Here is a 22863-nt window from a genome sequence, read left to right as displayed (position 1 = left end):
AGCCTTCCATTTGTGCTGCTGATCTAACTTTACTCCATCATGAGCTCTGCCCTATCCTCTGCAGTGCCTCCCTCCCCAAATGCTCCATCACTCCGCTCAAAATAGGCACTGATTCCAAAAAGTGCTAGATTCCTAAAACTCATTGCACTTCTCCATTCTTTTCTAGTCATTACCTGTCTTGCTTAAAATCTGGCCTTTCTCCCTAAACATTTCCCTGAAGTGACATTTACTTATTCTTTAGGTTTTTATGGAGCCTCTCCTGTATTCGAGGCACCCCATGAGGGGCTGGGATAAAGTGCTGAGCAAACATGTTCCCCCAGCCCGTCAGACCAGCAACCACCATTCAAACTCTTTAGTCCTGCTTCCTGCTGAGGACACAGCTGTGAACACGACAGAAGTGGCCCATCCTCGTGGACCTTGTGTTCCAGACAATGAGGGAGTTCAACACAAGTAAGATGATCTGAAGTTGTGGCACTTGCCATCAAGACGTGAACTGGGGCTGGGGTTGTGGCTCAGAGGTAGAGCGCTTGCCTGGCATATGAGGCACTGGGTTCGACCCTCACCACCACATATAAATAAAAAAAGGCATTGCGTCCATGTACAACTAAAAAAAGTGAACTGGGGCTGGGCATGGTGGCACATGCTTGTAATCCCAGCAGCTGGGGAGGCTGAGGCAAGAGGATCGTGAGTTCAAAGCCAGCCTCAGCAACTTAGTGAGAAACTAAGCAACTCAGCAAGACCCTGTCTCTAAAGTACAAAAAAGGACTGGGGATGTGGCTTAGTGGTTAAGAGCCCCTGGGTTCAATCACACAGAGTGCTCAGGAAAGGCCTCTCTGAAGAGACCTTGGAGATGTGAAAGTTGGAAGCAAGGCACAGAGGTCAGAGCATCCTGGGCAGAGGTGTCAGCATCCAAGAGGTCAGATTCGGTGCCCAAAACAAAACACTGCACGGATGGGTTGCTGAGCAGGACGTCTGTGCTTGTCCGGCACCATCTCTCTGGATAAAGAAAACTGCTGACCTTACACAGGGTTTTAGGAAACAGAGTCCGGGGATTAACGGACTTTCAAAAGCATCCAGGGATGGATTGAGCTGTCGTTGTGGAGGTGCGGTTACCGGAGCGAGGCGCCTGCTGATTAGTGGGATTTCGAAGCCTGGTTTAGAAGTGAGGTTACTGATGTCATTGACCATTCCTGCCACTTATTTGTTATCGTGGCCCAAGAAGGGTCATTTCTTTTCTGGGATTTGGAGCGGTGGCAGACAAACACATGGAGTGGGCCAGTCAGACTTACCTTCAAGAAATTACTAACTGCCCAGCAGTGAGGGCTGTGGTTGATACAGCCTTCAGCTTTTATGTTCTTCAGGGTCACCTCAGACTTCAAGATAAGGACACAGTGTCCCCAGGGGAGCACCTAGCCTATCACTAAGAGGGAGTCAACAGCATGCCATTTTCTACCAACGTCCAGCCAGCGACCAAGCAAGGTGGTGATATAAGACCTAGTCATTTCTGCTCGAGTGGGGGTCCTAATAAACAGGCTTTGCTGCAGAGCTTCCTGGCAGGGTGGTAGAGACTGTGTCAATCTTTATTGCAATCCAGCAAACAGCTCCTGTGCTCCATTCAGCTCTTCCTTGTGCTTTTCAAAAGTACAATTTCAATATACATCTTTGTACTTCTTCTCAGCCTCAGATTGGCTCAGTTGGTAACAGTGGTTCCATTACATAGGTGGAAAGGCAACGTTTTGAGACTGGCTGGTTATGAGCCTCCATCCCTAGTGAAGGTAAGCACAGATAGCCCCAGGCATGAAGAAGCTGTCCAGTTACTAAAACTTTAGATGGAGTGGTGAAAGAGAGCCATGACTGGTGGGCAAATCTATTGTCTCAAATGTGGGGAAAGTGTGGATAATAAACACAAGAGCAAAGTGTGGATAATAAACACAAGAGCAATAGATTAGAACGGTTATTACTGAATTGGATGGATGTCCTGTAGATCACCAACGAAAAACTCAGGTCGATTAACAGACTACTTAAAATCAACTGAGAGCCAGTCTCCTTGGTAACTTGTGAGCAAGTGATCATCTCTTGCAGCAACTAAACAGAAAATTCTGAAGGCCAAGCACAGGCTTTGGTGGTAAAACTAGTCCACTACTAATGTCCAACCAGTCCGATCTGCAATATCAAGGTCAGTGTCAAACCTGGGATCCTGAATCACATCATGGAGGTGATTTGGTGGATGACCCAACAATTTTGACTCCCAAGAGTCACAGTGTTTCTCAACATGCTGAGTATGCAGAAGAGACCCATCCTTCCTCATTAAAGTTAGACTGACTCCCTCCCCCTTCCTTCGTTCTACCATGAGGAAAGACCATGTAAAGTTTTCCCCCCAGAAGGCAGCAGGTGCCCTTCAAGAGCTGTCCCCACCCCTTCTCTTGGCTGCCAGGCTAAAAATTAGAGCTAAGTCACAACATAACCTGTTGGGGCCGTGTTGCTCTGGTGAGAGAAGAAATGGACTGTGCAGGAGCTGTATGGCCTGGTCAGCAAGCACTGAGAAGGGCGCAGGAGTACCCTTGGGACTAGATTCTGAGGGTGCCTGATTAAATATGCTAGGTTTACAACACTAGGTAAGGGAGAATTTATTGAGCTGGGAACAACTCTAAGGATACAAGATTTAACACCATGAGAAAAACACTGGAAGACAGTGCGAATGCACTGCTCTGGGCTGGCTCATAGGAGCCTAGAAAAAGTGAGAGAAGTGTTGAAATGCCTGGATTTGTTGGATCCCAGAGAAGGGGGCATGCTGGAATGGATATATGAGGCAAAATGGCCCACCCGAGGAATATTTCTCTGAGGAAGGTCAAAACGAGTGTATGGGAAAGAAAGCGTGAGAACGTTCCAGGAGCTCAGCAGTGATTCGCCTCTGCAGTCCACACTGGCTGGAAATGCTGAGATGGACCTGGGTGTGCTAAGTGCCATGTGGATAATGCTGAGACCTCAAAGAACCCAGGTGGCAATGCTAACCATAGAATCCAGGGCGGCACCATTATCATGTTGACTACCATGCTCAGGGTGGCAGCTACAGGGCTCCTGATCTGTAAAATCTTACAGAGATGCTAAATAGGACATGACATCCCTTGCAACCAAACAAAAAAATCAACAGGGTAATGCTTTATATATAACCAAAAGAGGGTGAGGTGGATGAGTAGGGGTTAAGAGAGATCACACCAATAAAAAAACACCAGGAATCCTTGCCTAGCTTCCAGAGCTGAGCCAGTTTTCTGATCCAAAGCTCATGATGGAAGAGATGACAGGTCCCAGGGGAAAGGTTTCTGCAACATTTCCACTATTTCTATGAGTGTACCCAGTCATGATTATTCCAGTCTTCTTCTACAGGGGCATATAGCCATTTACTTAGGTGGTTGCACACTGGGGAAAGAGAAGTACATGGATATGGGGGGATTTGAGCTGGGCGTGGAGGTGCATACTTATAATGCCAGCAACTTGAGAGGCTGAGGCAGAAGAATCACAAGTTCAAAACCAGCCTCAGCAACTTAGTAAGGCCCTAAGCAACTTAGTGAGACCCTGCCTGCTCAAAATAAAAAATAATAAAGGGCTGGGGATGTGACTCAGTGGTTAAGCACCCGAGTTTAATACCCTGTATCAAAATAAATAAATAATATTTAAAACCCAAAGTGTCATTATGATTCGTTATAGTTCCTCATCCCCCATGAAACTGGGACCATATGGAAGTTGGAAAATAAACACAGTTCCAGTCAAAAGTTTGGCTTACAGCAGGTTCCTTGAATCTACAGAGTCCCCATTGGTTATTTCCCTAAGCACTGAGTATCTACTTGACACTGACGTACTTGGCAAGTAGAAAAATCACATTGGTTCTTTGACCTGTGGGGAAAGAGTATAAGCCTAAGCCTCTAAGCCCCCTGCCCTGACCAAGGCAGTAAATCAAGATCAGTGCAGCCTTCAGCAATGTTCTTAAAGGTCATCTCATGGGAACATCTGCTTCTCATGGGACATGATGGTGAAACAGGAACTCAATTTACCTTCCATCTTAAACCAAAAACCTAGACAAAACACACATAACAATGTTTTTCTGATATTCAAAGTTCACATGGAGGAGGATGGACTCAGAGAAGGAGTTGGGGACTGAAGTGAGTTGAATGATCGCTCAAGCTAATGGCTTGGAGGCAGTTTCTTTAGCGGCTGGGGAGCATGATGCCAAACACAGACCAGTGGTTTTGCTGAGTCGAGGAACTAGAGATCAGGGTTGTAGGAGCCCAAGGTGGGCAGAGTTTGTGCAGCGGAGTAAGTGAGAGGAGGCATAGCATACAGAAAGAGAGAGAGCTCTGTAGAGCTGCAGTGGGTCTCTCTTTGAGTACCTGGCTGACTAAAAAGTGTGAGGAGAAATTACCCAAACCAAGAAATGAATGATTGCAAAGTAGTTGAACAAATAATTCATAGATTATGCATGGAACTGGAATAGTTTGTGTTCCCAGTGGCCAGAGAAGAAAATAACTCAAAATGTGTATGGGATCAAGTAGAATCCCCAAAATAAGGGTTCCTCAGTCAAGAGCTTAAATTGTCCCTCAATCACAATCTTCTCTGGATTTCCCTTAGCAAAACTTAAAAGCAGACTTTGAAAGGATCAATTTAATTCCAAGAAATTTAGCAGTCCGTCAGAATAAAGCCTAATACTATTTAAAGGAATAAAACAAAATCCATCAACAAACAAAATAACATTCACAATTCCCAACATCCAATAAAAATTTGGTAAAACCAGAATAACACAGAAAAATATAAGTCAAAATTAGAAGTGACAGATGTGAAGGAATTACCAGCTTGGATCATGTGATATGGTAGACCTCAGTGTACTGAGGTGTCATTGGTGAAAAAAAAAAATACAGTGTGGAATATATGAAAAGATCCAATGGGAGAATCATAGTGCAGATCCCTGATGTCCAGAAGCAAGGTAGTGCTAACCACAGGAGAGAACTAAGCCCTCACAGAGATAGAAACATGAGCTATCAAGAGATGATGGTGTCCAGAGCTGTCCATCTTATCTAAGTCCTATCAGAACCACCAATTCATAAAGTTAACAGGATGAGCAGACTTCCATCATAAGGAGGAAAAACATATAGAAATGGTCACAAGCAGGATCAGAGGACATCTGAGCAAGCCAAAGGAGCAGGTAGCCCAATCACTATGTCCCCATGGTTGCAATCTACATCCCTCCCTCCCTGTGGTTATTTGGAGGACCAGTATGATTCACCAAAGGAAAAAGCTTGGGCTTGGTTTATGCATGAATTAGCTTACTGTGTCATTGCAAGCTGAAAGTGACCCTCATTCAAGGGTGACACTTGGTGGAAGGAGAGAGAATACATATGTATTCACTGCATTGGCATGGATGCAGAACCTGTAGCCGTGGAGGGTCAACTGTATACTCTTCATTCCCACATGAGAAATAACAGATTTCAATCAAGATTCTTCAGAAACAGCAGAGCAGAAAGCAGACTCAAGTTGAAACTGTTTACAACTGACAGATTGAATGCTCATTTATTTCCAACTCAGAAAAAAATAAAGAATAATTTAGTCCTGGGGTTTCTATTGACTACGTCATCTAAGCAAAGGCTGTTAAGTTTACCTTCATGTTTCTGGGAATGATTCAGCTCACTCATAGAAGCCCTCACAAAGGAATAAAGTAGCAAAACATCCTGAGGACACAGGATCATTTAAGGATGAGTCTAGATTCTTGTTTACCCATATATCATCTATGCCAATAAAACGTTGTCTTTTCCATGTTGTCTCCACATGTTGCATCATTCAAACAACCAGTCAATTCATTATTCATATTTTATTCAAAAATCCATGGGACATTATATGGAGTTGCTTTTCCATATATCCTTTTAGTTGGCACCATCCAGTATCTATAGTGTTCTATTTCCTTTTCGTTGGGTCCCCATCTTCCACAGGTCCCTTCTGCTCTTCACTGCTGTTCTGTGTGTGACCCAGCAAAGCACTCAACAATTCTGTATAAGACGCCCTACCTCTTTATTCAAAAAACACACATATAAACAAAAAAGAAGTAAATTTCAAATGTTGACTTTACAATGGTTTTATTCAAAACAAATTCAAAACCTAATATGTATCTTGTAAAATGGGGATCTTTAATGGTTTTATAATTAGTTTTGATGTCACTTATTTTGCCTTCAAATAAATGATTTCTATAGTAAGTTCAAGATTTTTATATCCACGTACATTCTAATATTTTTTCAGGTAGCTATGGGAAGATTTTCATATTCAAAAGCCAACACTACTTTTCTAAAATTTACAAGAAAACAGCCATGTGCCCTATGTAGCAGTAGACAATTGCCCAAAAGGATAAAAATCCCTTTTATCCAGACCCAGAAGTCATGCCTGGTTGTGTGAAAGGAAAGTATTCTTTCCTCAGAGAAAAAAAAGGAGCCTTAATTCTGTTTTTGCCCCTAAGACAGGTATCAAAAGTTTTATTTTGTAAACCTTAGAATGATTTGACCTATGCAGTCCAACTTTTAGATATTTTCACACTGAAAAAAAAAAAAAAAAGAAAAAGATGGAAATTGATAGCTGCACTGGATTTAGAACAAGAATCTCAGTATCATCATCCTAGATCCTTGTAATGAAGACAAAACTGTTGTATTCTAAGTACGTGGAAGTTGGGAAGGGGGGAGAGTTGCGAGAACATTACATTAAAATAAATAACTTCATACACCTTTCTCCCATGTCTAAAAGTGTTGGATTCTGATTGGAGAAAATTAGAAGGTAGTTAGCAACTCAATTATTTATAAACACATATAAAAACACACAAACCAAATGATGCAAAAAAATCTTTTTAATCTAAAAACTCATTTCCCAGGGCTAATTAATAGCCAATTCCTACCAATTTTTATCAGTTTATTTGACTAACAAGAGCTATCCAGCATTTTCTTCAAAGTAAGATAATATATAATAGATTTTGGTAAACCTTTCTAAATTAGGATATAATGCTGCAGGCTTTCAAGGAAAAAAATAGCAATAATTTTTTTCTTTGGTGTAACCAAAAGGATATCCAAAAGTTAGCAAATGTTGACATTTCAAGTGATAGAAATGGCCAAATAGAAGTTTAAACTCTGGTTACAAAACTCTTGTAAAAGGACCGGCTTCACCCACAGTTCTGTAGTGCAAGTTTTCAACTTTAATTCTGAAAAATAATTTTATTTAATAAGCAGGAAACAGATTCCATCAGTGTATCACTTCCTCCTCTCTGCCCTCACTTCTCTCTCTTCCTTCCTCTGTAGTCTCCACTATCACTTCAGTTCTCTAAGGACTCGGGCTGCTACTCAAGGAGGGAATTCACTTAACCCACTGCCCACACTTCTAAACCTCAGGCTCTAAAAGTTGTGTGTATGTGGCTGCACAGCAGCAGGCACCAGGTTACAGCTTGCCACTTCCATGTGTTTACTATTTTTACAAAAAAGAAACAAAGTCTTTTTGAACCCCAGAGAAAAGTACCTGAACCAGTTAGTTGCTTAGCCTTTACCAGTTCTGGCTAGCCCTGACTCCCCACATGAGCATGAACATCCACGCGTTCTGCATTAAGAACCAATCGACTACCACCTCTTTCTTAGAAGTAATGACTTCTCCCTTCTTGGGGAACTCACTCATTTCCCAAAGCATAATGCTTTGAAAGCAGTTACCACCTCGTCCAGAAGACTCCATTACTCTAGCTATTAACTCTGACTTACTTTCTATTTCTGTACAGTACTGAGTGTGTGTGTATTTGTTTTTGAAGTGTTCAAAATGCACACACACTCCCCCAGCATTTTTGAGAAAAAAAAAAAAAAAAAAAAAATCTTCCCCAGGAAGCATTTTTCAGAAGTTTAAGCTTCTACTTGTTTTGAAGCCACACAGCAAGTGGCAAGTGACTCCTAAGGGACCCGCAGCCTTGGGGCCCACAGCACCGATGCCTAGTGGGAAAGCGGGCAAGCAGGGAAGGGCCCCTTAGGCTCCCTACAGCGGTGCACTGCGCATCTCCCCGACACCTGGGGGCGCCCCATCTGGTCCTAACTCTCCTCCCTACTAGTGCCTCCACATTGCTCTAGGGGATCCCTGTCCCCTGTCCTGGCTGCCCCGTTGATGCGCCCAGGAGCCTGAGCCTGCGGGGAGGTGACAGGCCCTTCGTCGCACAGCAGGCTGCCCTCGTCCATCTCTTCGCCGGCCAGTCCGTCCAGGGAACACCCCTTCGTGCGGTCCAGAGCCCGGTGAGCCCTGGGGTCTGCAGGCTCCACCGGCTCCCCCTCCCCCTCGGAGATGACAGTCATGGGGCTGCTCTGGATGCGGTTCCGCACGCCGTACCTGCTGCTGGCCGCCGACGGGGGCGTGCGGCTGCGGCCGTACCTGGGCCCGGAAAAGGGCAGGCTCCGCGGCATCAAGCCTTCGTTCTTGGCCCACTCCTCCTGGGCCCTTCTGTTCTTGCTGGGGGAGCAGCTTGACGGGCTCTCAGGGGTGTCCGGCGAAGGCTCGGACCTGGACCTCTGGAACCGCGGGTCTGTGTTCTTGAGCATCTCGGCTGCCGACATGCGGGCGCTGGTGTCTGAGCGACTCCCCTTTTTCAGCAGCAGAGCTTTGAAGTTGTCGCTGCTGGTGCTGCTCTTCCGCACGCTTCTCTGGATCGACCCCACCTGCTTTGGAGAGGCCAAGCTGGGGGTGGCGCCCGTGGGTGTCACTGGCGGGGAGGGAGAGTGGTTTCGGGAGTGATCGTCCTCCGAATCTTTACGGCCAAGGACTTTCCTTTTGGATCTGAGATTTGATAACATTGAGATAAAGGTTATTTCTCCGTATCTCTGCCAGTCACCCTGCTGCTCTTAGCACACGTTCAGGTTATCAACTACTTCAGTTTACTTAAAAAAAAAAAAAAAAAAAAAAAGAAAGAAAGAAAAGAAAAGAGAAGAAAAACTTACTGTAACTATGGGAAACTTTAATACCCTGGAGAAAAGAAAAACCTATGGCTGCATTCCTATGAGTCCATAATCACCCACGATAATCATCACTGGTCACTCGGTCACTCTCCACTCTCGGGGGAAAGAGACACCACATAGGACCTTTCCTGGTTTTCATTAATTGCCACTTTTCAGTGAACATCCCTAGACTGGGCTGATCCCAAGTGAACTTCTCCTGCTGACCCTCCTTTCTAACTCTTGCTTGTCTGGCGGATGCTTGTGCTTGAACAGGTCTAACAGATGAGCGGCCCCCAGAATATCCCCTATACTAAGACATGACCCACGTTCTAGAACAATTCTACAACTTTACATTTTCTGTCATTCTAGAGTTTGATACAAAACCAATTTTCCTCCGCTCTTATAGGACCATATGTCAACCTCTAGAAATCCAGTTTTCCAGAAAACAAGAATGAGCCAACTGTGCCAGAGATTGCTTCAGGACCGACTTTAAGGAAAACCTCATACTGATCAGATCTGAAAATAGGAGGAGTGGGGTGATGTGTGGAAGAGAAGAGACTGATCACAGGAAGTAAAAGGTTTTCTGCGGGAATTTCTTGCCCTGGTTCTCTTAAGAACCTCCCATTCAACATGCACTGTAGTGCTGGGAAAGAGAATCTGGCAGATGGGCCAAGTGCCCCTTGCTGGTTCCTCAGTTAGTTACTCGGCGTGTGATGTCTCTCAGCTAACTGTGGGTGGACTTGCTGTAAGGAGTCGTGACATAGTTAATAAAAAAAGACGTGGGCATTTCTTTTTTCTTGCTAATAAATTCTAGCCCAGGTAGCAGGTAAAATTTGAGAGTATGGTAATGGCATGCACAGATTAAGAGGTGAATCAGAGCACTCCCAACTTCTAGCTTGTGAGCTAGGACAAGGTACCCATTTCTACTGCACCTCAGTCCCTGTAAAATGGAGATGTTTGCTGGGTGAGATGAGGTTAAGAACCTCTGGAGTCACATATCCTAGGTTAAATCTCACCACTAAAGATTTTCTTGTGTGACCTTGGGCAAGATATATTTTCTATTTTGTTATCTATCTGAAAAGAGGAACTAATAGTGTATAGTTCATTTTTTTCTTACTAAAGATGAATGGGTCAACAGCCGTAAGTGTCAGGCACAGAGGAGATGCTTAACAAAGCTTTGAGTGCCACATAAGAAAATGAGTTCTTCTTTCCTGCCACCAGGTCAGGCTTTAGTTTTTACAGGGCCTACACAGTAAGGCAGCGGGGAGGCTGGGCCCCTATTGGCTACCCTGCACACACTGATGTTCCAAGGGTTGTCTCATACTTTGGGCTGAAAAGAAGCCACCAAAGTAGAGGGCAGGAAGTGATAAAGACTCAAGACAGGGTATGAGGGTGGCCAGAGCTGATGAGGCATGGGACAGCAGAATGTGGCCTATGGTATCTTGGTTTAATACAGGGCCCTAGTCTAAGTTAATAACCCATGACGGCACAGAAATATGCACATCTCCAACTGTAGATGTTGCCTAGTCCAAGCACTTTGGGTTATAGGAAGGTAATGAGGTCGAGAGGGTGAAGGCTCAGAGCTGCTTAGGACAGCTGGGACTTTAAGGAGTCTCGTCCCACTTATAGCACATGGCCCCACAACCAACACTGCTTGTCCCCGAAGCAGCTTTGCTCATCTCAGTCCTTTAGGTATTGATTGGCCTGTGGTGTAATTTCTTGTTTGGTTTTTAGACAGTGAAGGTGTTCTAAGGTACATAAAATAAGCCACAACTATACCTGATGAAAGCTATGGTCCTTAACTATAGATTTAGAATTTAAAAAGATGGGATTTTAGCAAAGTATTGGTGATCCTCAAGAGCAGCTGCCCCTTAAAGAGAGAATTCAATTTGAACAAACAAATTATTTGCATATAAACACTTATGCATACCTAGGTAGGTACAAATTTCTAAAGATGTCTATAAGAAGCACTCAAACAGTTAACACTGTTTTAAAAACTAATTACTTCAATAAATATAAAAGCTTCACACCTCGACTGGCATTCAACACTTTCCATCTGGCTTTAAATCTGAAGTGAATTAATTTGCATTATAACATTTGAAAGCTGTGTTTCAATTTAGATAGCCTTTATTTTAAATTATGAATTTAGGCGCTGAAGGACATGAAAAAAAAAAAAAAAAAAAAAAGCCCTAAATGTCACAGACTTCAGATAACATCTGCTAATACGGTATCAGTACTACAACAGAAACCGGCCTGCATCCTTGCTTTCTGTTTGCAATCCATTCCTAAGGCCACTTGGACTTCTCTCATGTGTACAGAGAGTGATACAGGCTGGCCAATTTCTACATCTGTAGTAGATGTAACTGTCTAGTAAGAGAAACCACAAAATTTTCAGTTTCTTCTGAAGGTTGCCAAAATAAAATACAGAAGAGACCTTTGGCATATTTTTAGGAAAAGCATGCAGTCGTTTGGCTCCACAACAGTTGGGTTTCCTTCAGACTAAGTATTTAGTACACAGAGCAACCAGGCAACACACATATTTGGGGCTTGCTATTATAAATATATATTACTATATATTTAGCAACTCAATGCATTCCATACTAAATGAAAGACTTTGAGTCTTGGAAGAATTTCCTGACAGTTAAATTCCAATTGGTCTCATTTAATTCAGAAAATATTTATTGAGTACTTATTATGTGTCTAGCATGGTTAAAGTTAGAAACAGCTGTGTAAACTCCTAGAAATGCCACTAAATTTGGCTTAAAAAGATGCGACTTTTTCATTTCCCTGTTTTGAGAAGTAGTTGGGTAACTAGCTACTTTTTCATTTCTAATGAGATCAAGCCACCAGTTGGAGAATGTTGCAGGGGGCAGTCTTTAGGGTCTATTACACCAATATTTGGGCTGAGAAGCAAAGAACATATAATTTTTCATGAATTCCTCAATTTGCCAGCTTGGTTTCCTTCACAAGTTAGATGTTTATATGTGAATAAGGAGTTCCAGGTAGGGACAGCACCATTCTTTCCAGCAACAGTTTTTTCAGTTAAATTCCAAGAATTTAGGGACAGTGCTGACATGGTTGTTTATGCAGAGAATCAAATGATTTTATGGATGTTTTGTTTCAGGAGGAAAAAAAAGACCTTGGATGGGGGGGGGGGTGTCTTGGCAGCATAAGGGTATTCATAATGGTTATCGGAAAAATCTGAAAAGCTGTGATAAAGAAGTCTAGAAGGAAGCAAAAGCTTTATGTATCATTATGGTTCAAAATACTTGCACATGGATAATCTTATCAATTTCTATAATGACACTATTATGGGACCACTCGGCTGTTTATAACCGAAAAAGCTATGCAATAAATGAAACGTTCGTGCTAAATCACAATCACTCTTAAAGGTGATCACATATAAAAACTAACAGTTCAGGAAGTTTATTTTGAAAAATTGACCTATACTTTTTTTAACTCAATAATTTGTGATGCCAGTAGATGGCACTAGTGGCCTACAGTATCAAGCAAGTTTAATTCTCTGCTCCTGCTTAAAAAGCAATATACCCTTACTGAAACATTTAAGGAACCAAAGAAATGGAACCATAAGATTATGGTTTTTCTGTAAAATGGGAAAAAATAATAAACTAAAACACCCTTAAGAAGGGAGCTCTGTAGAGTTAGTCTGTGCATCCTAAGCCCAGTGCTATAGTATTTCTCACCTGGACTGGATCACCAGCTGCTCTAATCTGATTCTTATAAATATTCTGTCATATGACTGACACATTGCCTCTATTGCCACATGCAGTGTCTATCAGAAATCATCACATTAAGACTCTGTTCCCAATGTCACTGTAAAAATCAGTGAACAGAGTAAAACAGAAATTGGAGTCAGAGGAAATAAAGGCGCAGAAAGAAACGCACTAAAAAATCAATGATAAAGTTAATGAGCTGGGACTGGACGGCAGGAGAAACCTCAAGAAAACAAAGTAGAGGAACCATCTGGAAAGAAGGAATTATAAAGAGAATTAAGGTACGGGGAAGGAGTTTTGGTACCTGTGAATAGCTGCGAAAAGGTCTTCGGTGGTCCTGGGTCTGGTGGGGGTCATCACCTCATCACTCCCATCCCCCTTAAGGAGGAAGTCGCAGGCTTCTGAGGAGCAGCAGGCAGCATTGGTCTCCAGCGCCCCAGCTGAGAGAAGCACACACGCAGGCGACACAAGATGCACAGTGACTAGAATTTCAGTCCTTCGCCAAGCTCTGAAATATGCTGCTTCCCTGCCACTCCTGACAATTTGCGAACCACAGGGGATGCAGCGGGCTCTACAGTTTGTGATTTTTACAAAGATGGGGGAAATGACACTCGCCTGATAGCCAGAGCTCATTCTTTTCTGTTACAGAACTTGTACTGAATTGCTCTTAAATTTTGTTAGAACATTTCTTTGCAGCTCTTCAGAAAAGAGATTACTCATTGCTATTTCGTACCCAGCCTGCTGCAGACCACCCCCACCTCCCTATTTTCTGCCATTCTATAAACTCTTGTGTTAGATCTGGATTTTTAAAATATTTCATAAAATGCAAAGTTGGTAATTTAATGTTTAAGAAGCCCACCGACTGCTGGCTTTACCATAAATCTTATCTGGTCTACCCGGGTTCCACATGAGTGCATTCAGTAGTCCTATTTGGCTCAGCTGCAGATAGATCATCAGAGGTGCACAGCAAGAGAAGCCAGACTTACCTTCTCCCTCCTGTTCAGACAGGCAGCTCTCCGCATTGCCCCCAACATCCTCACTGTTCACGGCTGGCTCTTCCTGCGTGGGGGCTGGTAAGGCATCAGGCTGTACCATGGGGACATTGGCTTCCACTCTGCTGGGGTACAGGGATCCTGCAGCTCCTCCCTCCAGAACTGAGCTGTCAGGGTCGGTGGCATGAGAAGCAGCTCGGGCTGCAGAACTCTCTTTTGCCTCTCTGCTGTGCACAGAAACCTCCTCTGCCCAGCTGGGGTTTCGGAAGACTTCCCTCCTGTTCTCCGAGGGTTCTGCCGCGAAATCTCTCTGTGGAGGTGGCACCACCAAGAACAGTTTGGGCTTCTTGGAGATGGGAGGTGGCTTTCTGCTGGGTGAAGAGTCTGGGAGAGGGGCCGTGCTGGGGCCAGGCCGAACCTCTGCTTTCCCAGCGCCCAGCCCGGGACCTGGAGCTCCATGGCTAAGGCTCAGAGGGCTGCCAAGCTCCGCTGCACTGTCATGGTCACCCTGACTTGGGATCTTGGCAGGCGGTGGAAGCGAGCTTGTCACAGAGGCAGGCTGGCTTTCACTCTCCATTTCATTTATGCTATTTCGGGATTTCAGGAAAGCAGATGGCTTTAAGTGATACTGTGGAGCAGTTGGAGTTCGTTGTTCCTGAGCTGCTGGTTCAGGCAACAGAGTTACCTCGGCGCCCGAGTTCTTTCTCACGGGCCTCAACTGTACCATCTGCAGCGCCTCCGTGGTGATCAGGGGCAGCGGTGGCCTGCTGTTCTCCTCCTTGTTTGAAGGCCGCCGGAAGAACTCCCGGGAGGACCCCGGCTGGTCAGAGCTTGTGGAAGGAGACCTGGTGTCTTTCATGAATTTGGGGTCAAGTGGTGGAGGAGGGGGGGGCTCTGGGGAGGGCAAGAAAGGTGGAGGCAATGGCAAGGCAGTCAATGGATCTGGAGGAGAGGGGCTGAGCACTACTGGGAGAGCCGGGAGGCACCCGTCAGGGGGGCAGCTGAAGGGGGTGAGAGCTTCTGGGGGTGGCGGGGGGAACACGGGAGAGTGAGGCAGAGGAGAGCTCAGGGAGCCATCTGCTGAAGGAGGAGGGGGAGGAAGAACAGGGGACTTGTCAGCAGGATAGGGAGCTGGAAGCGGAGGAAGAGGAGGAGGAGGAGCAAGGGCCGAGGCCCCTGCTGAATCCGACTTCTTCATAGTGCCACTTCCCTCGGTAGAAGTATTAGAGGAGAGAGAAGTGGACGATGAGGACATGGACACAGAAGAGATCAGTGAGGATTTCCTTTCTGGTACCTTGGGCTTGGCCTTCCCTTTCCCATTTGCTGGTGACATTGATTTTAAAAACACAGGCACAGGGGTGAGTGCTGTGGGGGTATTTGACTGGCTGGAATACCCACTGGATGGAGAGGTGACTCTCTGTGACTTCTCTGGTGATGTGATCTTTGGTTTGACAGGACCACCAGGCACTTGGGGCATCGTGGTCCTGGACCCCTCTTGGGCGTGGCGGACTGGCCCATTTCCAGTGGGTGCCCCACTACTGGCTGGACAGGCCCCTGCTGGGTTCCCGGGGTCTTCTTGCATGCCTGTGTAGTCGATGTAGTAGCCCCAAGGGTCAGTATACTCTGACTTGACACTGCTCGTGTCGCTCTGCGAGGGGGTGACCCCGCACAGGGAGTAGACGTTGGGGGTGGTGGCGGAGGTCATGCTGCTGCTGGCGCTGACTGTGCTCTGGCTCCGGGAACGGGGCAGCCAGGGCTCCTCGAAGTCACTGCAGGGGCTCTGGGAGGGCGAGCTGCTGCTCTTGCCTGGCAGGCTCAGCTGCAGCGAATGCTGAAGTGTGGCAATGAGGCTCTCGTTCAGCACCTGCCCGTGAGACTGGCCGTTCTTCTTGGGAATCCTGCGGAGAGAGTCTGTCCGGGAGGGTGGCAGGGGAGGTTTCTTCGCTTTCTTCAAAGAGATGTTTCTGGAAAATGTTTTATCATGGTACGGTGGCCGCTCCCCTTGACTTTTCTGAGACTTTCCATCGAAAACATTGACTACGCTGTGCCTGGGATTCCCAAAGCCATCGCTGCTACTGCACTGATTTCCAGACCCCCGGCCAGAGTCGCCGTGCGTAGCTGTGTAGCAGCCATCGTGATCCTCTGAATACAAGGACCTGGCATCCTCTCTGATAGACGTCTGGTCCAAACTGCAGCTGCTCATGTTACTGGTGGGGGTGGAGTAACCAGGAGTGGCCAGATGTGGCTTCAGCGGAGACGCCCGCCCATTGTCAGAGGTTTTGAATTCCCAAGGCTCTGAGCTGCCGGGCCCTCTATCCCCCGAATAACTAGATTCACTCTTCCCATCCACATCCTGGGGGTGGCCTGGGAAGCTCAGGCTGTTTCTATAATTATAGGACATGGCTTGGGACCCATTCTCTCTATCTGCTGGGGCATTTAGTGAAACCTCTGAGTCACAGAGGGACAACAGTGTGGTAGCACCAGGGGAATGGTTATCTAAGGCCATGGAAGACTGTCCCTCACCCCAGTGATGACTGGGGGCCTGATGATCCTCTTTCACAGTGTGTCTGGGGATGAGGTGGTCTCTGGATTTCATCTTGGAGTATGAGGATGAACTGGTCATTTTACTGTCCAGCTGCCCTGCACTCTGAGCAGTGTGAATGACAATGACCTCTGAAGAGGACAGAAGTGTGGCATTTGGGATGATACTGGTTGAGTAGGTCGCGTGAGGAGAGACCACACACGCTGGGCTTGTTATGTTTTCACTCTCAAAGTGCCTTAGCTCCTGGGATTTGGGCCTCAAAAGTGGCCCAGTCCTAGAGGCACCTCCTAAGTGTCCTAAGTGTTCATCTCCTTGTGAGTGAGCCCTCTGGTGGAAAGTGCCCTCCATGTCTTCTGTGGGGCCCAGGGCACCCAACCTTGCCTCCAGGGAGTGAACGTTCACTCTAGCTGCGGAACGTGGAAGACTATGGAAGCCAGCATCATTGTTGAGACGGGAAGGGCCCACAATACCGGCCGAGTCGCTCAGCACAGACATGTTGCCTGAGGAGCCCGAGAAGTGGCTCATCTGGGCAGCAATGCCAAGACCCTTGTATGCCCTGATTCTTCTCATGGAAGGAGGTACAACTTTCATGTCCTCAGTCTGACAGCTGGAGTCCCTGGTTTCTGAGCGCAGCCCAGCAGACCGGCAGCTATCCAGTCTTCCTAACGTGGAGCAGTGGTCTGGGGTGTACACTGAGTGGCCACCAACATCGTCTTGGCCAGTGCCTGATGCTGGAGAGAAAGCAGAGAGAGGTTCGTTACCTGAAAATAGGAATCCACAGGTTGTCACCTGGACCCTAAGCACCCCCGATTTAGTTTTTGTTTTTTCTCCTGTAGGTACCTAACTGAATTTACATAGTTCCTGATGTCTCCTAAAATAAAAACCTTATTATCAATTTCATGCATTTCCTCCTTAATTTGTACTTCAAGTCTTCCCCCTACATCTGAGCACTGCAGGTGGAATTCTCAGACACGCCCTTGGTGACCAAGGCTTCCGGGTGCTCTGTGGAGTCTTTACTTTTCAAATAACCAAATTCCAGTAAAGACTTCAATGCACCCTTTCCCGCATACCAGGGGACTGCCCAGCAGTGACCCAGCACTACCCACTTGTGACCCTTTCCCCAAAATACATAAGTGCACTAGTGGAACTATAGGGCCACAGAAATACCATTTATGAGGGATATTGGTATAAAATTATGTTAATTACATCTGATGCTTTATGTCAGAAGGAAATCCTAAGAAAAAGAAAATTGATGTACAGGCCCATCTGCGTTTCAAACATTTCATTATCCATCTTAAGCCATTATCATCTGTCTGTTGGTGACATTCAAAATTCAATAGCAATCTGTTGTGTTTTGGTGCAGAGAGAGCAGCAGGAACTGATCCAGTGAACATTTCCTCAAATTAGGATTATTTATTTCTTGGAGTCTCACAACCAAACAGAGTAGTATGTTAAAAATAAGGAAAGAATCATGCAAAAAGAGAAGGAAGCGGACATGAAAAATTGTTCAGTATAGATACACAGATGTCAAGCCACCCAGAAAAGAACAGAGCTTAAAAAAAAAAAAAAAAATGTGAAGCCAAGAACTTACTCGAAGTGTACTGAGAAAATGAAATCAATTCTTAGAACAAATTAAATCTTTAAAAATAGTAGCAAAAAAAAAAAAAATAGTAGCAAAACCATGGTTCTATGTTGTTTGTCTTCATTCAGTAAGAATTATGTGTGGGGATAGTAGGCAAACATAATTATACACCAACAAAATAATCCTATCTGATTCTAGAAGATCAAACCTTATAACATGATGTTCAGATCGATTTCTGTGTAAAGATTCAAGAAAAAATTCAAAATTTTGTCCAATTCATTTAAATGGAAGGCAACAAATTGGACCTCAGATGAGCTTTTGGAAGTAAACATTCAAGATCACACTTGGACTTTTAAAGTGCTATATGCTGGCTAGTCTCCAGAGTCCAGTATTTATGGATTTTGAAGTAAAAAAATGCCTATTTCTAAGCACAATAAATCACTGCAATTCAAGGAAGCACCCTTGTATGGTAATTTATTATTATATATTTAAAATTCAACTCCTGGCAATCTGGGCAGTGTGGCGTAGACAAGGTGTGTCTTTCCTAATGAACACTTTTCCCTCAGAGAATCTTTTGTGTGTGTGTGCGTGTGTGTCTAGTTTGATTCAGTCACACTTTCTGGTCTTTTCTATCTAAAGGAAGACCAATTTAAAAGAAACTATAAAGTGTCTGTTTTTGATAATCATTAGGTAAGTAGTTCAAACTTCCAAACCAGAGTCCTTGTAAGTACAATACTGGGAGACACAGCAAGGTAAACTAGGTCTCAAAAGGATGAGGAAAAGATATGAACCAGTATTTTTGCTTAATTGAACTCTATTCAAATGTTACTTTCTCTCATTCCATCCACCAGTTCTTCAACTAACATATCTATTAAAAATTAGAGTCACTAATTGTCTATTTTTTAAAAGACTAGCTCTTGCTTAGATACAGTTGTCTCAGGGGCCTCCAGCTGTCATCCGGGCCATGCCATTGGCTGTGGATTGACACTGTCTCATGTCTGGCAACAGTCACAACACAGATGATGTGGGGAAAGCTATTTTCTTTCCTCTAGCATTAGTGGTGGTTCCATGTTACTTGCAAAAGAGAAGTGAACACAGGTTTCAGGGACCCAAATTGATGAATTTAAAAAATATTAAAATTATAGAAACTAAGATCTCCCTAGCTGGACAGGTCACTTCAGTAAGATCCAAGCAGCAACTGAGTTATTGGCTCACACTGTTAGTTCAATAATAAAAATGATAAGGTTTGTAACTCTCAGGTTCTAATCTTCATATTACATGTCCTAGCCATGGCACGTATGTCGCGGAATACTTAAGTGCACGTACATCTTTATCTGGGCTAAACTGTTCTTCCACTTTTTACACAAAGTCATCCAGCGCCTACTTATTCCAAATGGAAATCCACTTAAAATGCAGCTTACCTCAAAACATCAACCTTGTTATCTTACAAAAGGCCTAACTGCCTGTCCTAAAGTCACTCCTTTGGGTTAAGGCACAGCTCCTAAAAAGACCAGCTAAAGTATGTTACCCGAGTAGCATAAGAAATGAGCCTATTAAACACCTGCTGAGCGTAGCAGTACAGATCCGTTTCTCAAATCTGTTAGCTGTCTCAAGAAGAAGAAAAGAGCCTAAAAGAATGACCCACGGGTAAGTGTTGAGAAGGAGAAAGTACAGGTGACAGTAAGGCACACATTTAGAGAAGGTGCCTGAAGGACAGGAGCAGCTGCAGTCCTGCCTTTGTCCGGACCAAACCTTTCTGTTAGGGGACAGGACAGGCACCTGTGCATCAGCTGAGCCTCAGGAGCCACCTACGGCAGAGGCGGAGCTTTGCTATTCTTGTCCTAATGTTGCTGTACTCTAGAAGGCACAGCACAGATACTGTAGAACAAACGGCAGTAGAAGAGAAAATGCCAGGTAAAGAGGAGTGTGCCCTCTCCACTGCCAGGCATTTAGGCAGGCGCGGGGGTAACTGGAAGCCAAGCACTAGAGATATCACTATTTTTAGGATACGCTCATTTTGACTAAAAGACTAGTAGGCAGTTTGAGAAACCAAGATTCTGAGTTTCTAGAGTACAAACCTTCAATAGTAAATTAAGGTAAATAATGTAAGAAAAAGGATCTATGAGGAAATGACCCACAGGTTGGTGAAAGAGGAAGAGGCAAATTTCAAGATGGGAGGCATTATGTTCTCCATAATGACAAAAGCGGCTACTATATTTATAGTAATCCTAGGAACCAAGGGCATTGCATAGTCCTCAACCAACCCTATGAAGTAGATCCTAGTAATATCACCACCCCATTGTGGGATGAGGAAGTGGACTCACAGGGGTGATGTAAGCCCTGCCTATGGGTACCCAGAGAGGGAGTGGCGGAGTCAGGATTCCAACTGCAGCAGTCTGGTGCTGGAGTCCCGACCCAGGAGCTAGGCTAAACTGCCCCTGCAGACATTCCTGCAGAGCCCCGTTAAAGGACAGGAAGAGGAAGTTGTTACAGAGAAGAGAATGAAAGAATTATCCAAAGGGTATTAAAAGACAAGCACAAACACACCAGGTAAGCGAATAGTGAACAACGACTCTCTCCACTGGCCCCCATTGGTTTGATCACAGGTTGAAATACACTGAATAAAAAAGCCCTCAAAGTGTTTCACTGATAGTAATGACAGTACCTGACATCAACGACTGTTTTCTGAGATACTGACATTTACCATCCATCTCAGATTGCTGCCTCTCATGAAAAAATGCCACCAGCACTGTCAGTGCAAGTAGGGAAATCCACCCCCGTAAGGTGAAGTCTGAGAATGAGCTTTGGTTCGTAAGAACTTAAGATCTAAGTGAACCATCAGTGCAATCATGGAAAAAATCAGTGTTCAAGGTGCCTAGAGACCTTGGCAAACTCAATTTCTATCATCCCACTGAAGTTTGCACGAACGCTCTTCCCTGCAGTAAATCATCTACATGGGAGGTAAGAGTTGCACCTGGCACCTCTTCAGGAAAGAATCTGGCTGTCAGAATATATGGATTTGACAAGCAACCACACGAGGTTAGCTGAGTAATGCCAAGCGGCGGCGAGGAGGGTAACGGAATGCAGGTCTATGAGCCATACCTAGCTCCTTCTGAATGTTGTCTGGGACGCCTGTAATAGTCTTTCTCCTTTTGACTTTCTTCGGTCGTCTTACCAGAGTGTCTGTGTAAATTAGAGACCGCCGAAGGCTGGCCTGGCGATCGAAATTCTCCCCTAATGCAGAGCGGTAGAACAAGCAAAGCAATGTTATTTTCAAGCAAGCTGACACCATGCACTTTTTTCCAGAAGCTTGTTGTAAAATGATAAGAAGGGATTAATAATGATGTTAGCCAGTCATATGACGATGAATGCTGAAGGGCGAAAAAGGAGGGGAAGCACATTGTCATCATAAGGCTGTCTTCCAATGTCTGGGTGTGTGTCCTTCCAAAGGACACACGTTGATCTCATCTTCAAATGAGCCAGAGTAGCAAATGTGAGTTTGTTAGTAGCACACTGCAAGAGTGATTCTGTGTCATTTAAAAAAAAAATCAATCATTTTGGATTCCTCAGGTCACCAATATCACTCTCCACATCAGCATGTTATGTGGTAATGGCAATAAGTATACTTTATTCGTTTGGTCACCCGGCAGAGACCAACATAATGTCTCCTCTTGCATGATGACACAAATAATCAAGAGTCACAGCTTTTTCTTGAATCAAGTAGGCTGAAGATTTGGAAAGGCTGTGGGAATGTTACAGTGTGAGATACAACTGTAATGAAAAATGAAAAGCCTTATAATGATAAAGTACTGAGACCCAGGAGCACTGCTGTTGTCAAAGCTGAACTGCTTCTCTGTTTTGTGATCACTGTTGAAGGTTAATCTTAACTCAGACAGTCGAGCCAGGAATGCCACATCCACAGGACTCCTTTCTTTCTAGAGCATAAGTTTGTGTAATTAGCACACAGGGGAAACCATCAAGTAATAGAATTTGTAACTGTATCAGTTACTGTCTGGTCTGTTTTAAATTACTTGTCAGTTTACAGCACTGACCTTTTTCATGGTTATTCTCCTCAAAAGGAGATTAAAAAAAAAATATATATATATATATATATATATTTACGCACACACAACCACATATTGCTATCATTCTTATGCACAAGTATAAAAAGATTCGCTCTTTTTAGCAATACTGACACACATTCATAATGGGTATGCCATGGACAACATAACTTCGGTCTTGATAGTAATAAATTGCAAACCATCTAATCAAAACAGAATAAAAGATCTGAATGATCAAAACATATTTCAAAACAGACTTAAATAAATGCTGGCAAACTTGCAAATTCTTGCAACTTTGTTCTGAATGGAGAAAAACAGAAATGATTGAGAGAAGAGCCTGAAACACCAGAAGGTACTACTGCTGTGATAAATGGGTCACTTATGTGCAAGAGCACAAATGAGGCTTAAAGGAGCCAGTCGTGACTTCAGTGGTTCATTAGTTCTCTGCAGCAGCAGAAAAAAAAAAAAAAAAAAAACCTCTTGTACCAAGACATTAAGAATGGCAAAACATTAACAGAAAGTTATATTTAGTTTCGTTTTGCTTCTAAGACAAAAACAAAAGATAAAACCACCCAAGCTTTAAGGAAAATGAAGAAACAAACATATAAGGATGTTCATCTACAACATACACCATTAAAGGCATTTACTCTCCACCTTGAGTTGTGACCTAAAAAGATGATCTCACCTGCTAGACTACACATTTCTTGAGAATAGAGACCATGAGTCATAAACCTTACCATCCCCTATGACCTAATACCTGGCACAAAGTAGTTATTCAACAAACATCTGTTGAATTGAATCACTCCTTTTCACTGAAAAATGGCATTTGGTTATTCATGGTTACTATTTAGAAACAAACTTAGGCAGCACAAAGTACCACAGCAGTTTGTAAACTGCTTAAGTATGTTTATCCACTCTACTTATCTTCCCACTCTTAGGTGGAAGAGTTGTTATCCCACATGGCAGACTGTGGA

At 44.2% G+C, this 22863-nt stretch overlaps 1 protein-coding gene across 6 annotated transcripts in view; it reads right to left on the bottom strand.

The window, feature by feature from the left end:
- Nucleotides 1-6856: 6856 nt before the first annotated feature.
- The window catches only part of NHSL1 (NHS like 1), a 235834-nt gene continuing 219827 nt past the window's right edge, over nucleotides 6857-22863 (bottom strand). For 4 of the 6 annotated variants that reach the window (XM_079148018.1, XM_079148019.1, XM_079148023.1 and 1 more), the window contains exons 5-8: nucleotides 20931-21062; nucleotides 13699-16977; nucleotides 13017-13152; nucleotides 6857-8820 (exon numbers count right to left, since the gene is read on the bottom strand). In XM_079148018.1, the coding sequence (XP_079004144.1) occupies nucleotides 8085-8820; nucleotides 13017-13152; nucleotides 13699-16977; nucleotides 20931-21062 (4283 nt within the window). In that variant the 3' untranslated portion in view covers nucleotides 6857-8084. The remainder of the gene's footprint in view (nucleotides 8821-13016; nucleotides 13153-13698; nucleotides 16978-20930; nucleotides 21063-22863) is intronic. The other 2 variants (XM_079148020.1, XM_079148021.1) reach the window with 1 other exon arrangement.

This window comes from Sciurus vulgaris (genome assembly GCF_902686455.1).
Source record: "Sciurus vulgaris genome assembly, chromosome: 7".
Lineage (NCBI taxonomy): Eukaryota > Metazoa > Chordata > Mammalia > Rodentia > Sciuridae > Sciurus > Sciurus vulgaris.
This window is presented reverse-complemented; position numbering and strand designations above follow the sequence as displayed.